A 13,890-nucleotide genomic window follows, 5' to 3' on the forward strand; every position below is an offset into this window, starting at 1 on the left:
GAGGACGTCTGCCTGAGACCCTGGAGAGCCGCTGCCGGGTTGAGTAGACAATACTGACTTTGATGGACCAAGGACCTGATTCAGTTTAAGAACATAAGAGAAACCATGTTGGATCAGGCCAGTGGCCCATCCAGTCCAACACTCTGTGTCACATAAGTACATAAGAGGAGCCCTGTTGGATCAGGCCAATGGCCCATCCTGTCCAACACTCTGTGTCACATAAGAACATATGAGGAGCCCTGTTGGATCAGGCCAATGGCCCATCAAGTCCAACACTCTGTGTCACATAAGAACATAAGAGGAGCCATGTTGGATCAGGCCAGTGACCCATCCAGTCCAACACTCTGTGTCACATAAGAACATCAGAGAAGCCATGTTGGATCAGGCCAGTGGCCCATCCAGTCCAATACTCTTGTGTCACATAAGAGAAGCCCTGTTGGATCAGGCCAATGGCCCATCCAGTCCAACACTCTGTGTCACATAAGAACATAAAAGAAGCCATGTTGGATCAGGCCAATGGCCCATTCAGTCCAACACTATGTGTCTCATAAGAACATAAGAGAATGGATCAGGCCAGTGGCCCATCCAGTCCAACACTCTGTGTCACCTAAGAACATAAGAGAAGCCATGTTGAATCAGGCCAATGGCCCATCCAGTCCAAAACTCTGTGTCACAGAAGAACATAAGAGGAGCCATGTTGGATCAGGCCAATGGCCCATCCAGTCCAATACTCTGTGTCACATAAGAACATAAAAGAAGCCATGTTGGATCAGGCCAATGGCCCATTCAGTCCAACACTATGTGTCTCATAAGAACATAAGAGAAGCCATGTTGAATCAGGCCAATGGCCCATCCAGTCCAAAACTCTGTGTCACAGAAGAACATAAGAGGAGCCATGTTGGATCAGGCCAATGGCCCATCCAGTCCAATACTCTGTGTCACATAATAACATAAAAGAAGCCATGTTGGATCAGGCCAATGGCCCATTCAGTCCAACACTATGTGTCTCATAAGAACATAAGAGAATGGATCAGGCCAGTGGCCCATCCAGTCCAACACTCTGTGTCACCTAAGAACATAAGAGAAGCCATGTTGGATCAGGCCAATGGCCCATCCAGTCCAACATTCTGTGTCACACAGTGGCCAAAAACACCAGGTGCCATCAGGAGGTCCACCAGTGGGACCAGGACACTGGAAGCCCTCCCACTGTGCCCCCCAGGCATACAGAGCATCACTTGCCCCAGACAGAGAGTCCCAACGATAAGCTGTGGCTAATAGCCCCTGATGGACCTCTGCTCCAGGCAGCTTGTTGTGACCAAAAAAGTGGCAGTGGTCCTTCATGCTGGGGGGGGGGGGTGACAGGTTTTGGAGAGTCAAAAGCTTGCCTCAACCACCAGGCATTCCTTGGCTCCATGTGAGCTGGGTCACTTGCCTGATGACCTATTTCCCAGCCTGGCCAGAAACTTCTTCCACTCTTCGAATCTTCCTTGGCTCTCTTCCAAGGTAGGGGAGAAAGTCTGGGCCTTCCAAGAGGACTGCCGAGCTACTGGCTCTAAATTTAAACTTTAGGACATCGGAGAAGTGGGTGGTGGTGGGGAGAATGCTGGTTCCGGCCCTGCAGGTTTGACACCCCGTGCTTTCAGCCCGAACCCAACACCCTTGTGACCAGAGAGGCCGAGAGAGAATCTAGTTATGCAACCCAGAGGTGGCTGCCCTTGCCAACAGCCGCAGAAATGAAGAAGTTATTTATATAGGCTATACATCCTGATGTGAGGTGGGGGGGGAGAGAAGGGGAGGGAGCGTCCCCACGAGGCCTGCTGTTTCTCCTCGCAGCAGCCTCTCGGGGGGCAAAGGTTCTTCGATATGTTTGAGATTGATACGTAACTCAGTCGGTCTGTTTTGGATTTTACTGGGATGTGCCCTGAGCCCGCTTGCGAGATGGTCTTTTTTTCCCGCTATCTTTTGCTGACTGTCCTCCCCCTCTCTTGTTCGTTTGCTTCTCTCTTCAGATCTGTGCAGTTTGTTTGGAGGAATTTAAGCCCAAAGATGAGTTGGGGATCTGTCCGTGCAAACATGCCTTCCACAGAAAGTAAGTGCCGGCTCAGCGGATTGCGGCAAAAATAATCTTAGGCAATTAACAGCTTACGAACTGCCAAAAAAAAAGAAAGAAAAGTTGACTCTGAGACTAGAGGATTCCATGACTTTCTGCTATTTAATCTTTCTAACCCATTTCCCAAGGGAACTGAGATCAGGGCAAGAAAAAGAGGTGCTGGAACTCATTAGCACAACTCATTTGCATATGCCGCACACCCCTCACATCACCGGAAGGTGCACTAAATTAGATCAGCTCAGCATCGACCTTAAAATGCTTCTTGAATTGTAACTGTTGTAATCAAACCATACTCCCATCATACTTTTTAAATTACTTTCTCCTCTGAAGCCACAGTGGCATGATGAAGATTTCCATCTGTCTGCTTTATGCATTTTGGTTATTCTCCCATTTTTTGTGGGGGGAAATATTAGAAAGTTTGTCAGATCTTAAGAGTTCAGTTATTAAGTTGCATTCTTTCCATCTCTCCCTCCCTCCCCCACCCCACCTATTTGCCTCCCTCTTTCTTTCTTTCTTTCTTTCTTTCTTTCTTTCTTTCTTTCTTTCTTTCTTTCTTTCTTTCTTTCTTTCTTTCTTTCTTTCTTTCTTTCTTTCTTTCTTTCTTTCTTTCTTTCTTTCTTCCTTCCTTCCTTCCTTCCTCCCTCCCTCCCTCCCTCCCTCCCTCCCTCCCTTCTTTCCTTCCTCCCCCCCTCTCTTCTTTCCTTCCTTCCTTCCTTCTTTCCTCCCTCCCTCTCTTCCTTCCTCCCCCCTCCCTTCCTTCCTTCCTCCCTCCCTTCCTCCCTCCCTTCTGCCTTGTGGCTCTCGCCTATCTGATGTTCATGGCTTGTAGCTCTCAAACATCTGACATTTATTTTGTGTGGCTCTTACATTAAGCAAGTCTTGGCCACCCCTGCTTTAGAGCCCTATGGAAAGCCCCTCTGCCCCCGCTTTAAAATCTTGCTCTAGTCCTATGCAGGTTAAAATAAATCTACTTAACGGGTTTTAATCGACGAAGGCTTTTGTCATCAGCTGACAGCCCTGGCTCGACAGCCGGCTTGGAACGAACCACTGACCTCCCCCCTCTCTCCACCTGCAGGTGCCTCATCAAGTGGCTGGAGGTCCGCAAGGTGTGCCCGCTTTGCAACATGCCCGTCCTTCAGTTGGCCCAGCTTCACAGCAAGCAGGACCATCCCGGTCCCCCGCAGGAGCCCCTGCCCGGGGCGGCCAACCTCGTATAGCTTCCCCCGCACAACGCACCTTTCCGGCATGCCTGATTGCCCGTCGGACTCACGCAGAGACTTCTCCGCCGTCAAACGTGTTTCTTGCAGCCTCAGAGGATCTGCCAGGATTCCCTTTGTCTCATGAAGAACTCCCAGGATGCCCTTGGAGGGGAGAAAGGCCAGATGCTGGGACTGTGGACGCACCCGCAGCGCGACGCCCACCAGCACAATGAGAAGGCCCAGTGGGAAGTCTCTGGGTTCACATTTTTCTTAAAAGAGCACTTTACAAACAGGCGCACCCGTCCAGGCACCTGTGACTTGTGCCGGATCGGGTGGCGCACAAACCCAAAGCTGTTTAAGGGAGACAGAAGTCGAGATGAGCAGATTCCCCCGCACAAGTGGGGGATGTTTGTCTTGGCCTCTTGGAACAAAAATGAGATTCCTCACGCTCCTCGCTGTGCCCCGTGATACCACTGCCCCCTCTGGTGGTTACCTCATACCGAATTGCCTGTGGCTTCTGGAATGGTCAGCAGCAAGGCGGAATCTAGATGTTGTTGGATCCAGGATGCTATTTGGCGCTCTTCCTCGAGGTGAGGTGCAACAGCGAAACTCCCTTTCAGTCTTGGAGGACAAGCCAGTGCTTTTTAGGGACAGTGGTTCAGAGTATCTACAAACGAAGCACAGAAAACATTTCGTTCGCAAGGCCAATGGTTCGCCGGTGGCCTGATTGGAACCGTAAGGCACTTGACACGCACACCCCAGTCTCTGACTAAAAATAAACGATCCCTTAAGTGCCCCCTAGAGAGAGAAACAAATTTCCTAGGATTTTCATCTACCATCTCTTCACCCGCGAGACCCAAGGGGGCCCCCTCAGCATCCCAGCAAGAGGGGCCGCAGATACTTGGGCTCAGTACCGAAATATGGGCGCATCAGTCTTCCCACAATGTGAATCCATTTCGAACTGTTCGCAAGCACAAAGTGTGCTTTCGCATCTAAGGTGGCTCTTTTCTTCAATCGGGTGTCTCATGGACTAACTTGAACCTGAATGTTCATCTGCAGTACCATTGCCTCTTTACTCGCTTTTAGCGGTGACTGGAGGTTTGAGCAAACAGCCTACAGAGACCACTCCTAGGAGACTGAAATCTCAACTGGTAGAAATGTCCTTTCTCCTCTTCCCCCTGCCCTCAGTACCGTACAACCACTCTTGTAGGGTTTCCAAGTAATTGGGAAGGAAGACCGGAATCCCGCCCAGTATAATCACACTGCTACCACTCTGTGCCAGGTTACATATCGAAAGAGCCGCATTTTCTCCAGTTGTACTGTGCAGGGCATGGAGCGGAGGGGGCACGGTTTCCCTTAGTAAAAGCCTGCCACGTAATTCCATGTTCCCACCTTTTGTTTGCTTTCTCAAATTTTAAAAACGTCAGCTTCCCAGCCTGAGTTTGCTGTAGGCAGGCTGAAAAAGTCAGGAAAGAGATGTGTTGTGAATTCTCAGAAGCCTTTGGGAGTAGCGACGAGGCAGTCAGGGGTTCGTATCCCTTTTCCTGACAACTTAAAAGCGGAACGAACCATGCCGGATCCAGTCAACAGATACTGAAATTGCATAATTCCTCCAACTTTTTCTCTCTTTGGAATTTGGTTTCCGCGGGGCAGAAATTGGATCTCTCCAAGGCTCTTTTTTTGTAAGCTCTTGGAGGATTGGCTACATCAGGGAGCGTGGCCTAATATGCAAAGGAGCTCCTGCTAGAATTCCACCTATGCCGGTACGGAATGTCTTAACCAAAGGTGAGCGTAGGAAAGAGCAAGGGGCCCAATAATATCTTGAAGACTAACAAAATTTGTGGCAGGGGAGAAGCTTTCACGAGTCGCTGCTCACGTCTTCAGATAACCCGGAAGCTCCTCCCCTACTGCCAAATTTTGTCGGTCTTTAAGGTGTTCCTGGACTCCCCCCACCCCTTCTACTGCTGCAGACAGGCTAACACGGCAACCCATCTTGATCTATCTCCAAAGGTGAGAGGCGGAGGCAAAGTCCATACAGGTCCTTTATAGCTGGTCCGAGTCACAGGAAAATCAACTTCTACGCTTTCACTTTTCTTACAGTAAGAGTCTTCACTAGGGTTGGATTACAAATTAGCAGGGGTGGGATTCTAGCAGAAGCTCCTTTGCATATTAGGTCACACCCTCTGATGTAGCCAAACCTCCAAGAGCTTACAAAAAAGAGCCTTGTAAGCTCTTGGAGGATTGGATACATCGGCGGGGGGGGGGGGTGGCCCAATATGCAAAGGGGCTCCTGCTAGAATTCCACCCCTGCAAACTAGAAAATGTGGGAACGTATCTCCCAGGGGGCTCGCAATCTAGACAGTTATTTTAAAAACACCTGTAATATCTTCTAGACATTTGTTGGTAGCACCTAACCATTTGGATTTATTGAACTAAGGGTATACCGTTAAAGTGAATTTGAATTTTTCTAAAATGTGCAAATAATATTGCCTAGAAATACAAACACTTCATAGGTTTGTTAGTGGCGCAAGCAGGTGAAATCTGGTTGAGGAAATGTTGACCTGTAATGTTAGAATTCCATGTTTTTCAAGGACCATGTATTGATCAGAATTGGGATTCTAAAATGTCAGCCCCTGGGTTATCCATGTCGGTTGTACACATCTGAATGTGGGAAATTCATATAATCCCAGCCGCTCTTCCTTTTCGGGTTCCGATTCCTGTAACCGCGGAAAATGTGGCTCTTTACGAATATTCCTCTCCCTCAGAGCAGATTGGAATCCTGTTTTACCCTTTCTCTCGAAAATTCGGGCTTCCTGAAAACAACACGGCCTTTCATTCTTTTTCTTAAAAAGCGAGTTCCCAGTCCTTATTGTTGCAGAGGGAACGCTGGTGGCGAAAATGCACGGCAGTGACATTGCGCATCGTCGTCATTGTGGCGTTCGCAAAAGAAGCTGGACTCTGCCCCAAAATGTCACTCTCCCTTTGAAGCACGGCGAAGCAACGATGGTTGCCGTGCAAATGAGACGGCAAAGCGATTCTTCAGTATTAGGCTGTACTGTTCAGGTTTTTTCTAGCAACGGCACAGACTGTTCTCCACAACGCTTTTCAAAGCATCTAGCCTTCCAAGAACTTTGGCAGACATTTCAGGAGCCGCTGCCGCCTAGGGCCACGGTAGTCTTGACGACCTTAGAACCGCCCAAGACTCGGTTTAACCTCTTCCCTTCCAGACCTTATTGTACATAGCGCGGGACTGGCCAAAAAAAAAAAAAACGTTTGCAGACTCTGCCGATCCTCGCGGGTTTGTAGACACACCTGTACACTAAAATAAGTGAACGGAATTCTGCAGCAGAGTTATTTTTTTGTACAAAGAAAGGAAACAAAATACTTGCTGGGTTTTTATTTTGTAAGCTATATTTTTGTATATTTAATTGATATTTTAAAAATAAATCTAATTTACCCTCTCTCTCTCTTTTTTTTTTTTTTTTTGTTAATCACGGTTCTTCAAAATGCCCCAGGGAGGGGGGGGGGGAAGGGAATGTAAACATTTGCATGTGATTTGACTTGAACTGTAAATAAAGTCGGATTTTGGAAAGAAGGGTTTTATGTGTTCATCAGTTACCATCATGCGTCTGTATAGGGGCTGGGTGGGGTTTTTTTTTTTGCAAATTGCAAAAGGGGAGGACAGGTGCACAGCTGTGTGCCCTCTAAGCTAAGTTAGTGTGAGCTAGCTCACAGATTTTTAGCCTCCAGCTCACACATTTTTGTCTTAGCTCAGGAAGGATGACACATGAGCACAGCAATTGATGCAGTCGCTCACAACTTTAATGCCAGGAGCTCACAAAGTACAATTTTTGCTCACAAGACTGCAGCTTAGAGGGAACATTGGTGAGCAGCCATCTTGATCTGAAGCAGCAGGACAAAGTTGGGAGTCCAGAAGAACCTTTAGGACCAACAAACTTTTATTCAGAATGTAAGCTTTCCTGTACACTTACATTCTGAATAAAACTTGGTTGGTCTTAATGGTGCTACTGTAAAGAGAAGTAAGAGGTGAAATTGAAAAAAAAACAAGAGTCTGTTGATTATCCGGAAGGTTTTGGCAGCTCAGGGAAAAACATAAGAAGATCCCTCCTAGATGGATCAGACCAGTAATCTAGTGCAGCATCCTGTCTCACACACCGGCTACTCAGTTCCTGAGAGCCAGTTTGGTGTAGTGGTTAAGTGTACAGACCAGGGGTGGCCAAACTTGCTTAATGTAAGAGCCACACAGAATAAGCATCAGATGTTTGAGAGCCGAAAGAGAAGGAAGGAAGGGTGAGAGAGGGAGAGGTGGAAAGAAAGCAACTTTAAATGCCTTCTTCCAAGCTGGCCAACGGTGGTGGGGGCTTTGAGAGCCACACAATATGTGTGAAAGAGCCACATGTGGCTCCCGAGCCACAGTTTGGCCACCCCTGGCACAGACTCATCTGGGAGAACCAGGTTTGATTCCCCACTCTTCCACTTGCACCTGCTGGAATGGCCTTGGGTCAGCCAGAGCTCTCTTATCTGGGAGAACCGGGTTTGATTCCCCACTCCTCCACTTGCACCTGCTGGAATGGCCTTGGGTCAGCCAGAGCTCTCTTATCTGGGAGAACCAGGTTTGATTCCCCACTCCTCCACTTGCACCTGCTGGAATGGCCTCGGGTCAGCCAGAGCTCTCTTATCTGGGAGAACCGGGTTTGATTCCCCACTCCTCCACTTGCACCTGCTGGAATGGCCTTGGGTCAGCCAGAGCTCTCTTATCTGGGAGAACCGGGTTTGATTCCCCACTCCTCCACTTGCAGCTGCTGGAATGGCCTTGGGTCAGCCAGAGCTCTCTTATCTGGGAGAACCGGGTTTGATTCCCCACTCCTCCACTTGCACCTGCTGGAATGGCCTCGGGTCAGCCAGAGCTCTCTTATCTGGGAGAACCGGGTTTGATTCCCCACTCCTCCACTTGCACCTGCTGGAATGGCCTTGGGTCAGCCAGAGCTCTCTTATCTGGGAGAACCGGGTTTGATTCCCCACTCCTCCACTTGCAGCAGCTGGAATGGCCTTGGGTCAGCCATAACTCTTGCAGAGTCGTCTTTGAAAGGGCAGCTTCTGTGAGAGCTCTCTCGGCCCCATCTGCCTCACAGGGTGTTTGTTGTGCGGGAAGAAGGTAAAGGAGATTGTGAGCCACTCTTGAGATTCAGAGTGGAGGGTGGGATACAAATCCAACGTCTTCTTCCTCTTGGGGGCCAACAACAGGTTATAGAGGCCAAGGCCTTCCCCTCATGTTGCCTCCTGGCTCTGGGATTCAGAGGTTGACTGCCTCTGAATGCGGAGGTCCTCTTTAGTCATCATGACTAGTAGCCATCGATGGACATCTCCTCCGTGAACCTCGTAAGTACTTGGATGGGAGGCCACCAACGAAGCCCATGGTTGCTACACAGAGGAAGGCAATGGCAAACCACCTCTGTTTGTCTCTGGCCCTGATTCGGCTGGCCCCGGCTAGCCCAATCTTATCAGAGCTCGGAAGCTAAGCAAGACTTGTCCTTGATAGAGGCAGGCAAAGGCAAACCATCTCTGTTCATCTCTTGCCTTGAACATCCTTCAGGGGTCGCCTATGACTTGACAGGGCTTTACACAGAGAGAGAGAGAGAGAGCCAGTGTGATGCAGCAGCAAAGAAGGCAAATCCGATCATGGGGTTTATCAACCCATGCATACTGTGTAGGACACAAGATGTGAAAGCAACACTGTACACCGCACTGGTCAGACCCCATCGGGAGTATTGTATCCAGTTCCGGAGACCTTTTTATAGAACGGGGTGGCCAAACTTGCTTAACATAAAAGCCACACAGAATAAACACCAGATTAGGGTTTGTAGAATCTTTCGGGCTCAAGTGCCGTGTTCTACTGGAGAAAGTTTTCCTTCCAGACATTTCGTTCTCAGCTGCGGAGAACACCCTCAGTGGCGTTGATCCCGAAAGATTCTACAAACCCTAATGATCTTACCAGCCGTGAAAACCTGAAATCTTTGATAAACACCAGATGTTTGAGAGCCACAAGCCATGATCGCCAGACGTTTGAGAGCAGGCAGGAAAGCAAAGAGATGAGTGGAGGTGGAAAGAAAGCAACTTTATCTTTAAAGCAAATAGATGGAGGGGGAGGTGGAAAGAAAGCAACTTTATCTTTAAAGCAAATAGATGGAGGGGGAGGTGGAAAGAAAGCAACTTTATCTTTAAAGCAAATAGATGGAGGGGGAGGGGGAAAGAAAGCAACTTTATCTTTAAAGCAAATAGATGGAGGGGGAGGTGGAAAGAAAACAACTTTATCTTTAAAGCAAATAGATGGAGGGGGAGGGGGAAAGAAAACAACTTTATCTTTAAAGCAAATAGATGGAGGGGGAAAGAAAACAACTTTATCTTTAAAGCAAATAGATGGAGGGGGAGGGGGAAAGAAAGCAACTTTATCTTTAAAGCAAATAGATGGAGGGGGAGGGGGAAAGAAAGCAACTTTATCTTTAAAGCAAATAGATGGAGGGGGAGGTGGAAAGAAAACAACTTTATCTGAGCCTGCTTCGGCGGGGAGGGCGGGGTATAAATAAAAATGTATTATTATTATTATTTAAATGCATTCTTTAAGCTGCTGGTTGGCTTGGCTTGGAGAAGTGATCTAAAGAGACAAATGCTTTTTCCAAGCTGGCTGACGGGGCGGTGGGGGCTTTGAGAGCCACACAAGATGTGAAAGAGCCACCGTTTGGCCACCCCTTTTATAGGATATAGGAACTTCAATGGTGCAGAGGAGAGCAAGGAGAATAATGAGAGGTTTGGAGGCATCTTATGGAGAAAGACGGGGACTTGGGAACATTCAGCCTGGAGAAGAGGAGGTTGAGGGGGGACATGGTGACTCTAAGTCAGCCTTCTTTGTTGGAGGAACTCCTTTGCCTATTAGGCCACGCTCCCCTGATGTAGCCAATCCTCCAAGAGCTTCTAGGGCTCTTCTTCCAGGGCCTGCTGAAAGCTCCAGGAGGATTGGCTACATCAGGGGGTGTGGCCTAATATGGAAAGGAGGTCCTGCTAGAATTCCTTACAGGGCTCTTCGTACAAGGCCTACTGGAAGCTCCAGGAGGATTGGCTACATCAGGGAGGTGTGGCCTAATATGCAAAGGAGGTCCTGCTAGAATTCCTTACAGGGCTCTTTGTACAGGGCCTACTGAGAGCTCCAGGAGGATTGGCTGCACCAGGGGGTGTGGCCTGATATGCAAAGGAGGTCCTGCTAGAATTCCTTACAGGGCTCTTCTCACAGGGCCTACTGAGAGCTCCAGGAGGATTGGCTACATCAGGGAGGTGTGGCCTAATAGGCAAAGGAGTTCCTGCTTTATGTGTTTGGAGGGCTGTCACTTAGGGGAAGGTAGAGCACTATTTGAGATGGTAGAGCAGCGGTGGCCAACCTTGCTTAACATAAGAGCCACATAGAATAAATGGTAGATGTCTGAGAGCCACAAGACATGAACCTCATATCAAGACATGAACTAGAATGATTAAAGGGCTGGAACACTTTTCCTATGAAGAAAGGTTGAAACGCTTGGGACTCTTAAGCTTGGAGAAATGTTGACTGCGGGGGGACATGATAGAGGTTTACAAGATAATGCATGGGATGGAGAAAGTAGAGAAAGAGGTAGAGAGAGAAAAAAAGAAGGGTTTAGATAAAAATATGGAGCAGAGGTCCATCAGTGGCTATTAGCCACAGTGTGTGTATATATAAGAACATAAGAGAAGCCATGTTGGATCAGGCCAACAGCCCATCAAGTCCAACACTCTGTGTCACACAGTGGCAAAAAATTTTATATACACACACACACTGTGGCTAATAGCCACTGATGGACCTGTGCTCCATATTTTTATCTAAACCCTTCTTGAAGGTGGCTATACTTGTGGCCGCCACCACCTCCTGTGGCAGTGAATTCCACATGTTAATCACCCTTTGGGTGAAGAAGTACTTCCTTTTATCCGTTTTAACCTGTCTGCTCAGCAATTTCATCGAATGCCCACGAGTTCTTGCATTGTGAGAAAGGGAGAAAAGTACTTCTCTCTCTACTTTCTCCATCCCATGCATTATCTTGTAAACCTCTATCATGTCACCACGCAGTCGACGTTTCTCCAAGCTAAAGAGTCCCAAGCCTTTCTTCATAGGGAAAGTGCTCCAGCCCTTTAATCATTCTAGTATATATATATATATATATATATATATATATATATATATATATATATATATATATATATATATATATATATATACACTAGTATATATATATATATATATATATATATATATATAAAATTTGGGGGGCCACTGGGTGACACAGAGTGTTGGACTGGATGGGCCATTGGCCTGATCCAACATCGCTTCTCTTATGTTCTTATGATGTTTGAGAGCTGGGAGGGAGGGAGGGAATAAATACATAGGGAGAGGGAGGGGGGAAAGAAAGCAACTTAAAGTGCATTCTCCAAGCCACCAACCAATGGGGTGGTGGGGGCTCCAAGAGCCACACAATATGTGTGAAAGAGCCACATCATGATGATGACGATATTGGATTTCTATCCCGCCCTCCACTTCGAATCTCAGAGTCTTAGAGCTGCTCACATCAAACCCGGTTCTCCCAGATAAGAGTCTGCACCCTTAACCACTACACCAAACTGGCTCTCTCCTGAGCCACAGTTTGGCCACCCCTGTGGTAGAGGATGACAGGACTCATACAAATGGGTTTACATTGCTGGCAGGGAGATAATGGCAGACTATTGGGAAAGAAACTTTTTAACAATAAGGGCAGTTCAGTGGCGGAGCTCATCACCCCGGGATGTTGTGGGTTCTCCCTCTGCTAAGGTGTTGAGGCGGAGGTTGGACCGTTGTTTGTCAAGGATGCTTTCGGCCAACGGGCGGGGTTGCACTGGGTGGTCTTTAGGCCCCTTCCAAGCTTTTAATCCGATGAGCTGTGGGGTGGGCCGCAGTGAAGGCCGGAGCCATGTTCCCAGCGTGCCCCAGGCATGGAGCTTGGGAACAGGAAACGCGCACGAAACTTGGGCATCCGCCCAATGCGCCGGTGTGATTACTGTTCCCTGCAGCTGCTCGAGGAGAGAGAACAAGCAGGACTCGGTGCGAGCAACTCTCGGATTCGGGAACTCTTTCGACCGAGAGCGCAGCAGGGCCGTTTGATGGGACTGTTATTTACGACGAGTGGGATTGTGCGGTTGCATTTGGTCCCACAAATGGAGGGCGGTTTCCCAGGCAAGGCATCCCAGCGCCTCGGTGGGGTGGCACGGCAGCAGCACAGGAAGTGACTGGGGTCCAGTGGTCCCTCTAAGTTGGGGGTAGCAAAACTGCGGCTCGGGAGCCGCATGTGGCTCTTTTGCACATATTGTGTGGCTCTCAAAGCCCTCGCCATGTTGGCCAGCATGGAGAAGGCTTTTCTCCTTTTAAATGACTTACCTGAGCCAGCTGGTGACTTGAAGAAGGCATTTAAGGTTAAAGTTGCTTTCTTTCCACCTCTCCCCCATCTATTTTTTTTCTTTAGAGTTGGAAGGGACCTCTAGGGTCATCTAGTCCAACCTCCTGCACAACGCAGGAAACTCGCAGATAGCCTCTGTTGAAAAACCTCCAAGGAAGGAGAGCCCACTACCTCCCAAGGAGGAAGCCTGTTCCACTGAGGAATCATTCTAACGGTCAGGAATTTCTTCCTAATAGAATCCTAGAGTTGGAAGGGACCTTCAGGGCCATCTAGTCCAACCCCCTGCACAATGCAGGAAACTCACAAACCCCTCCCCCTAAATTCAGAGGATCTTTATTGTTGTCAGATGGCCATCTAGCCTCTGTTTAAACACCTCCAAGGAAGGAGAGCCCACCAGGGTCATCTAGTCCAGCCCCCTGCCCAATGGAGAAAACTCACAAACACTTCCCCCTAAATTCACAGGATCTTCATTGCTGTCAGATGGCCATCTAGCCTCTGCTGAAAAACCTCCAAGGAAGGAGAGCCCACCACCTCCCGAGGAAGCCTGTTCCACTGAAGAACTACTCTCTAAGTCAGAAAGTTCTTCCTTATGTTGAGACAGAAACTCTTTTGATTTAATTTCAACCCATTGGTTCTGGTCCTACCTTCCGGGGCCACAGAAAACAATTCCACACCCTCCTCTAGATGACAGCCCTTCAAGACCTTGAAGATGGTGGTCCTCTCACCTCTCATCCCCAGCTCCTTCAACCTTTCCTCGTAGGACTTGGTCTCCAGCCCCCTCACCATCTTCGTCGCCCTCCTCTGCACCCGTTCCAGCTTGTCTATATTCTTCCTAAAATGGGGTGCCCAAAATGGAACACAAGACTCCAGGTGAGGTCTTACCAGAGCAGAGTAAACGATACCATCACTTCACCTCATCTGATATGAACCCCAGAGAGCACTGAGGTCAGCCGGAAAAAACTTGTTGACTACTCCCGGACCGAGAGAGGTGAAGCTGCAATGTACCCGTAACCGGGCCTTCTCCTCTGTAGCCCCGAGCCTATGGAACCAACTTCCAGAGGAAATGCGGGCCCTG

At 48.5% G+C, this 13,890-nt stretch overlaps 1 protein-coding gene across 1 annotated transcript in view; it reads left to right on the top strand.

The window, feature by feature from the left end:
* The window catches only part of RNF24 (ring finger protein 24), an 81,042-nt gene extending 76,554 nt beyond the window's left edge, over positions 1–4,488 (top strand). The window contains exons 5-6 of the mRNA XM_060247472.1: positions 2,010–2,089; positions 3,186–4,488. Coding sequence (XP_060103455.1) covers positions 2,010–2,089; positions 3,186–3,327 — 222 coding nt within the window. The 3' untranslated portion in view covers positions 3,328–4,488. The remainder of the gene's footprint in view (positions 1–2,009; positions 2,090–3,185) is intronic.
* The last annotated feature ends 9,402 nt before the right edge of the window (positions 4,489–13,890 follow it).

Source organism: Heteronotia binoei, chromosome 9, assembly GCF_032191835.1.
Source record: "Heteronotia binoei isolate CCM8104 ecotype False Entrance Well chromosome 9, APGP_CSIRO_Hbin_v1, whole genome shotgun sequence".
Lineage (NCBI taxonomy): Eukaryota > Metazoa > Chordata > Lepidosauria > Squamata > Gekkonidae > Heteronotia > Heteronotia binoei.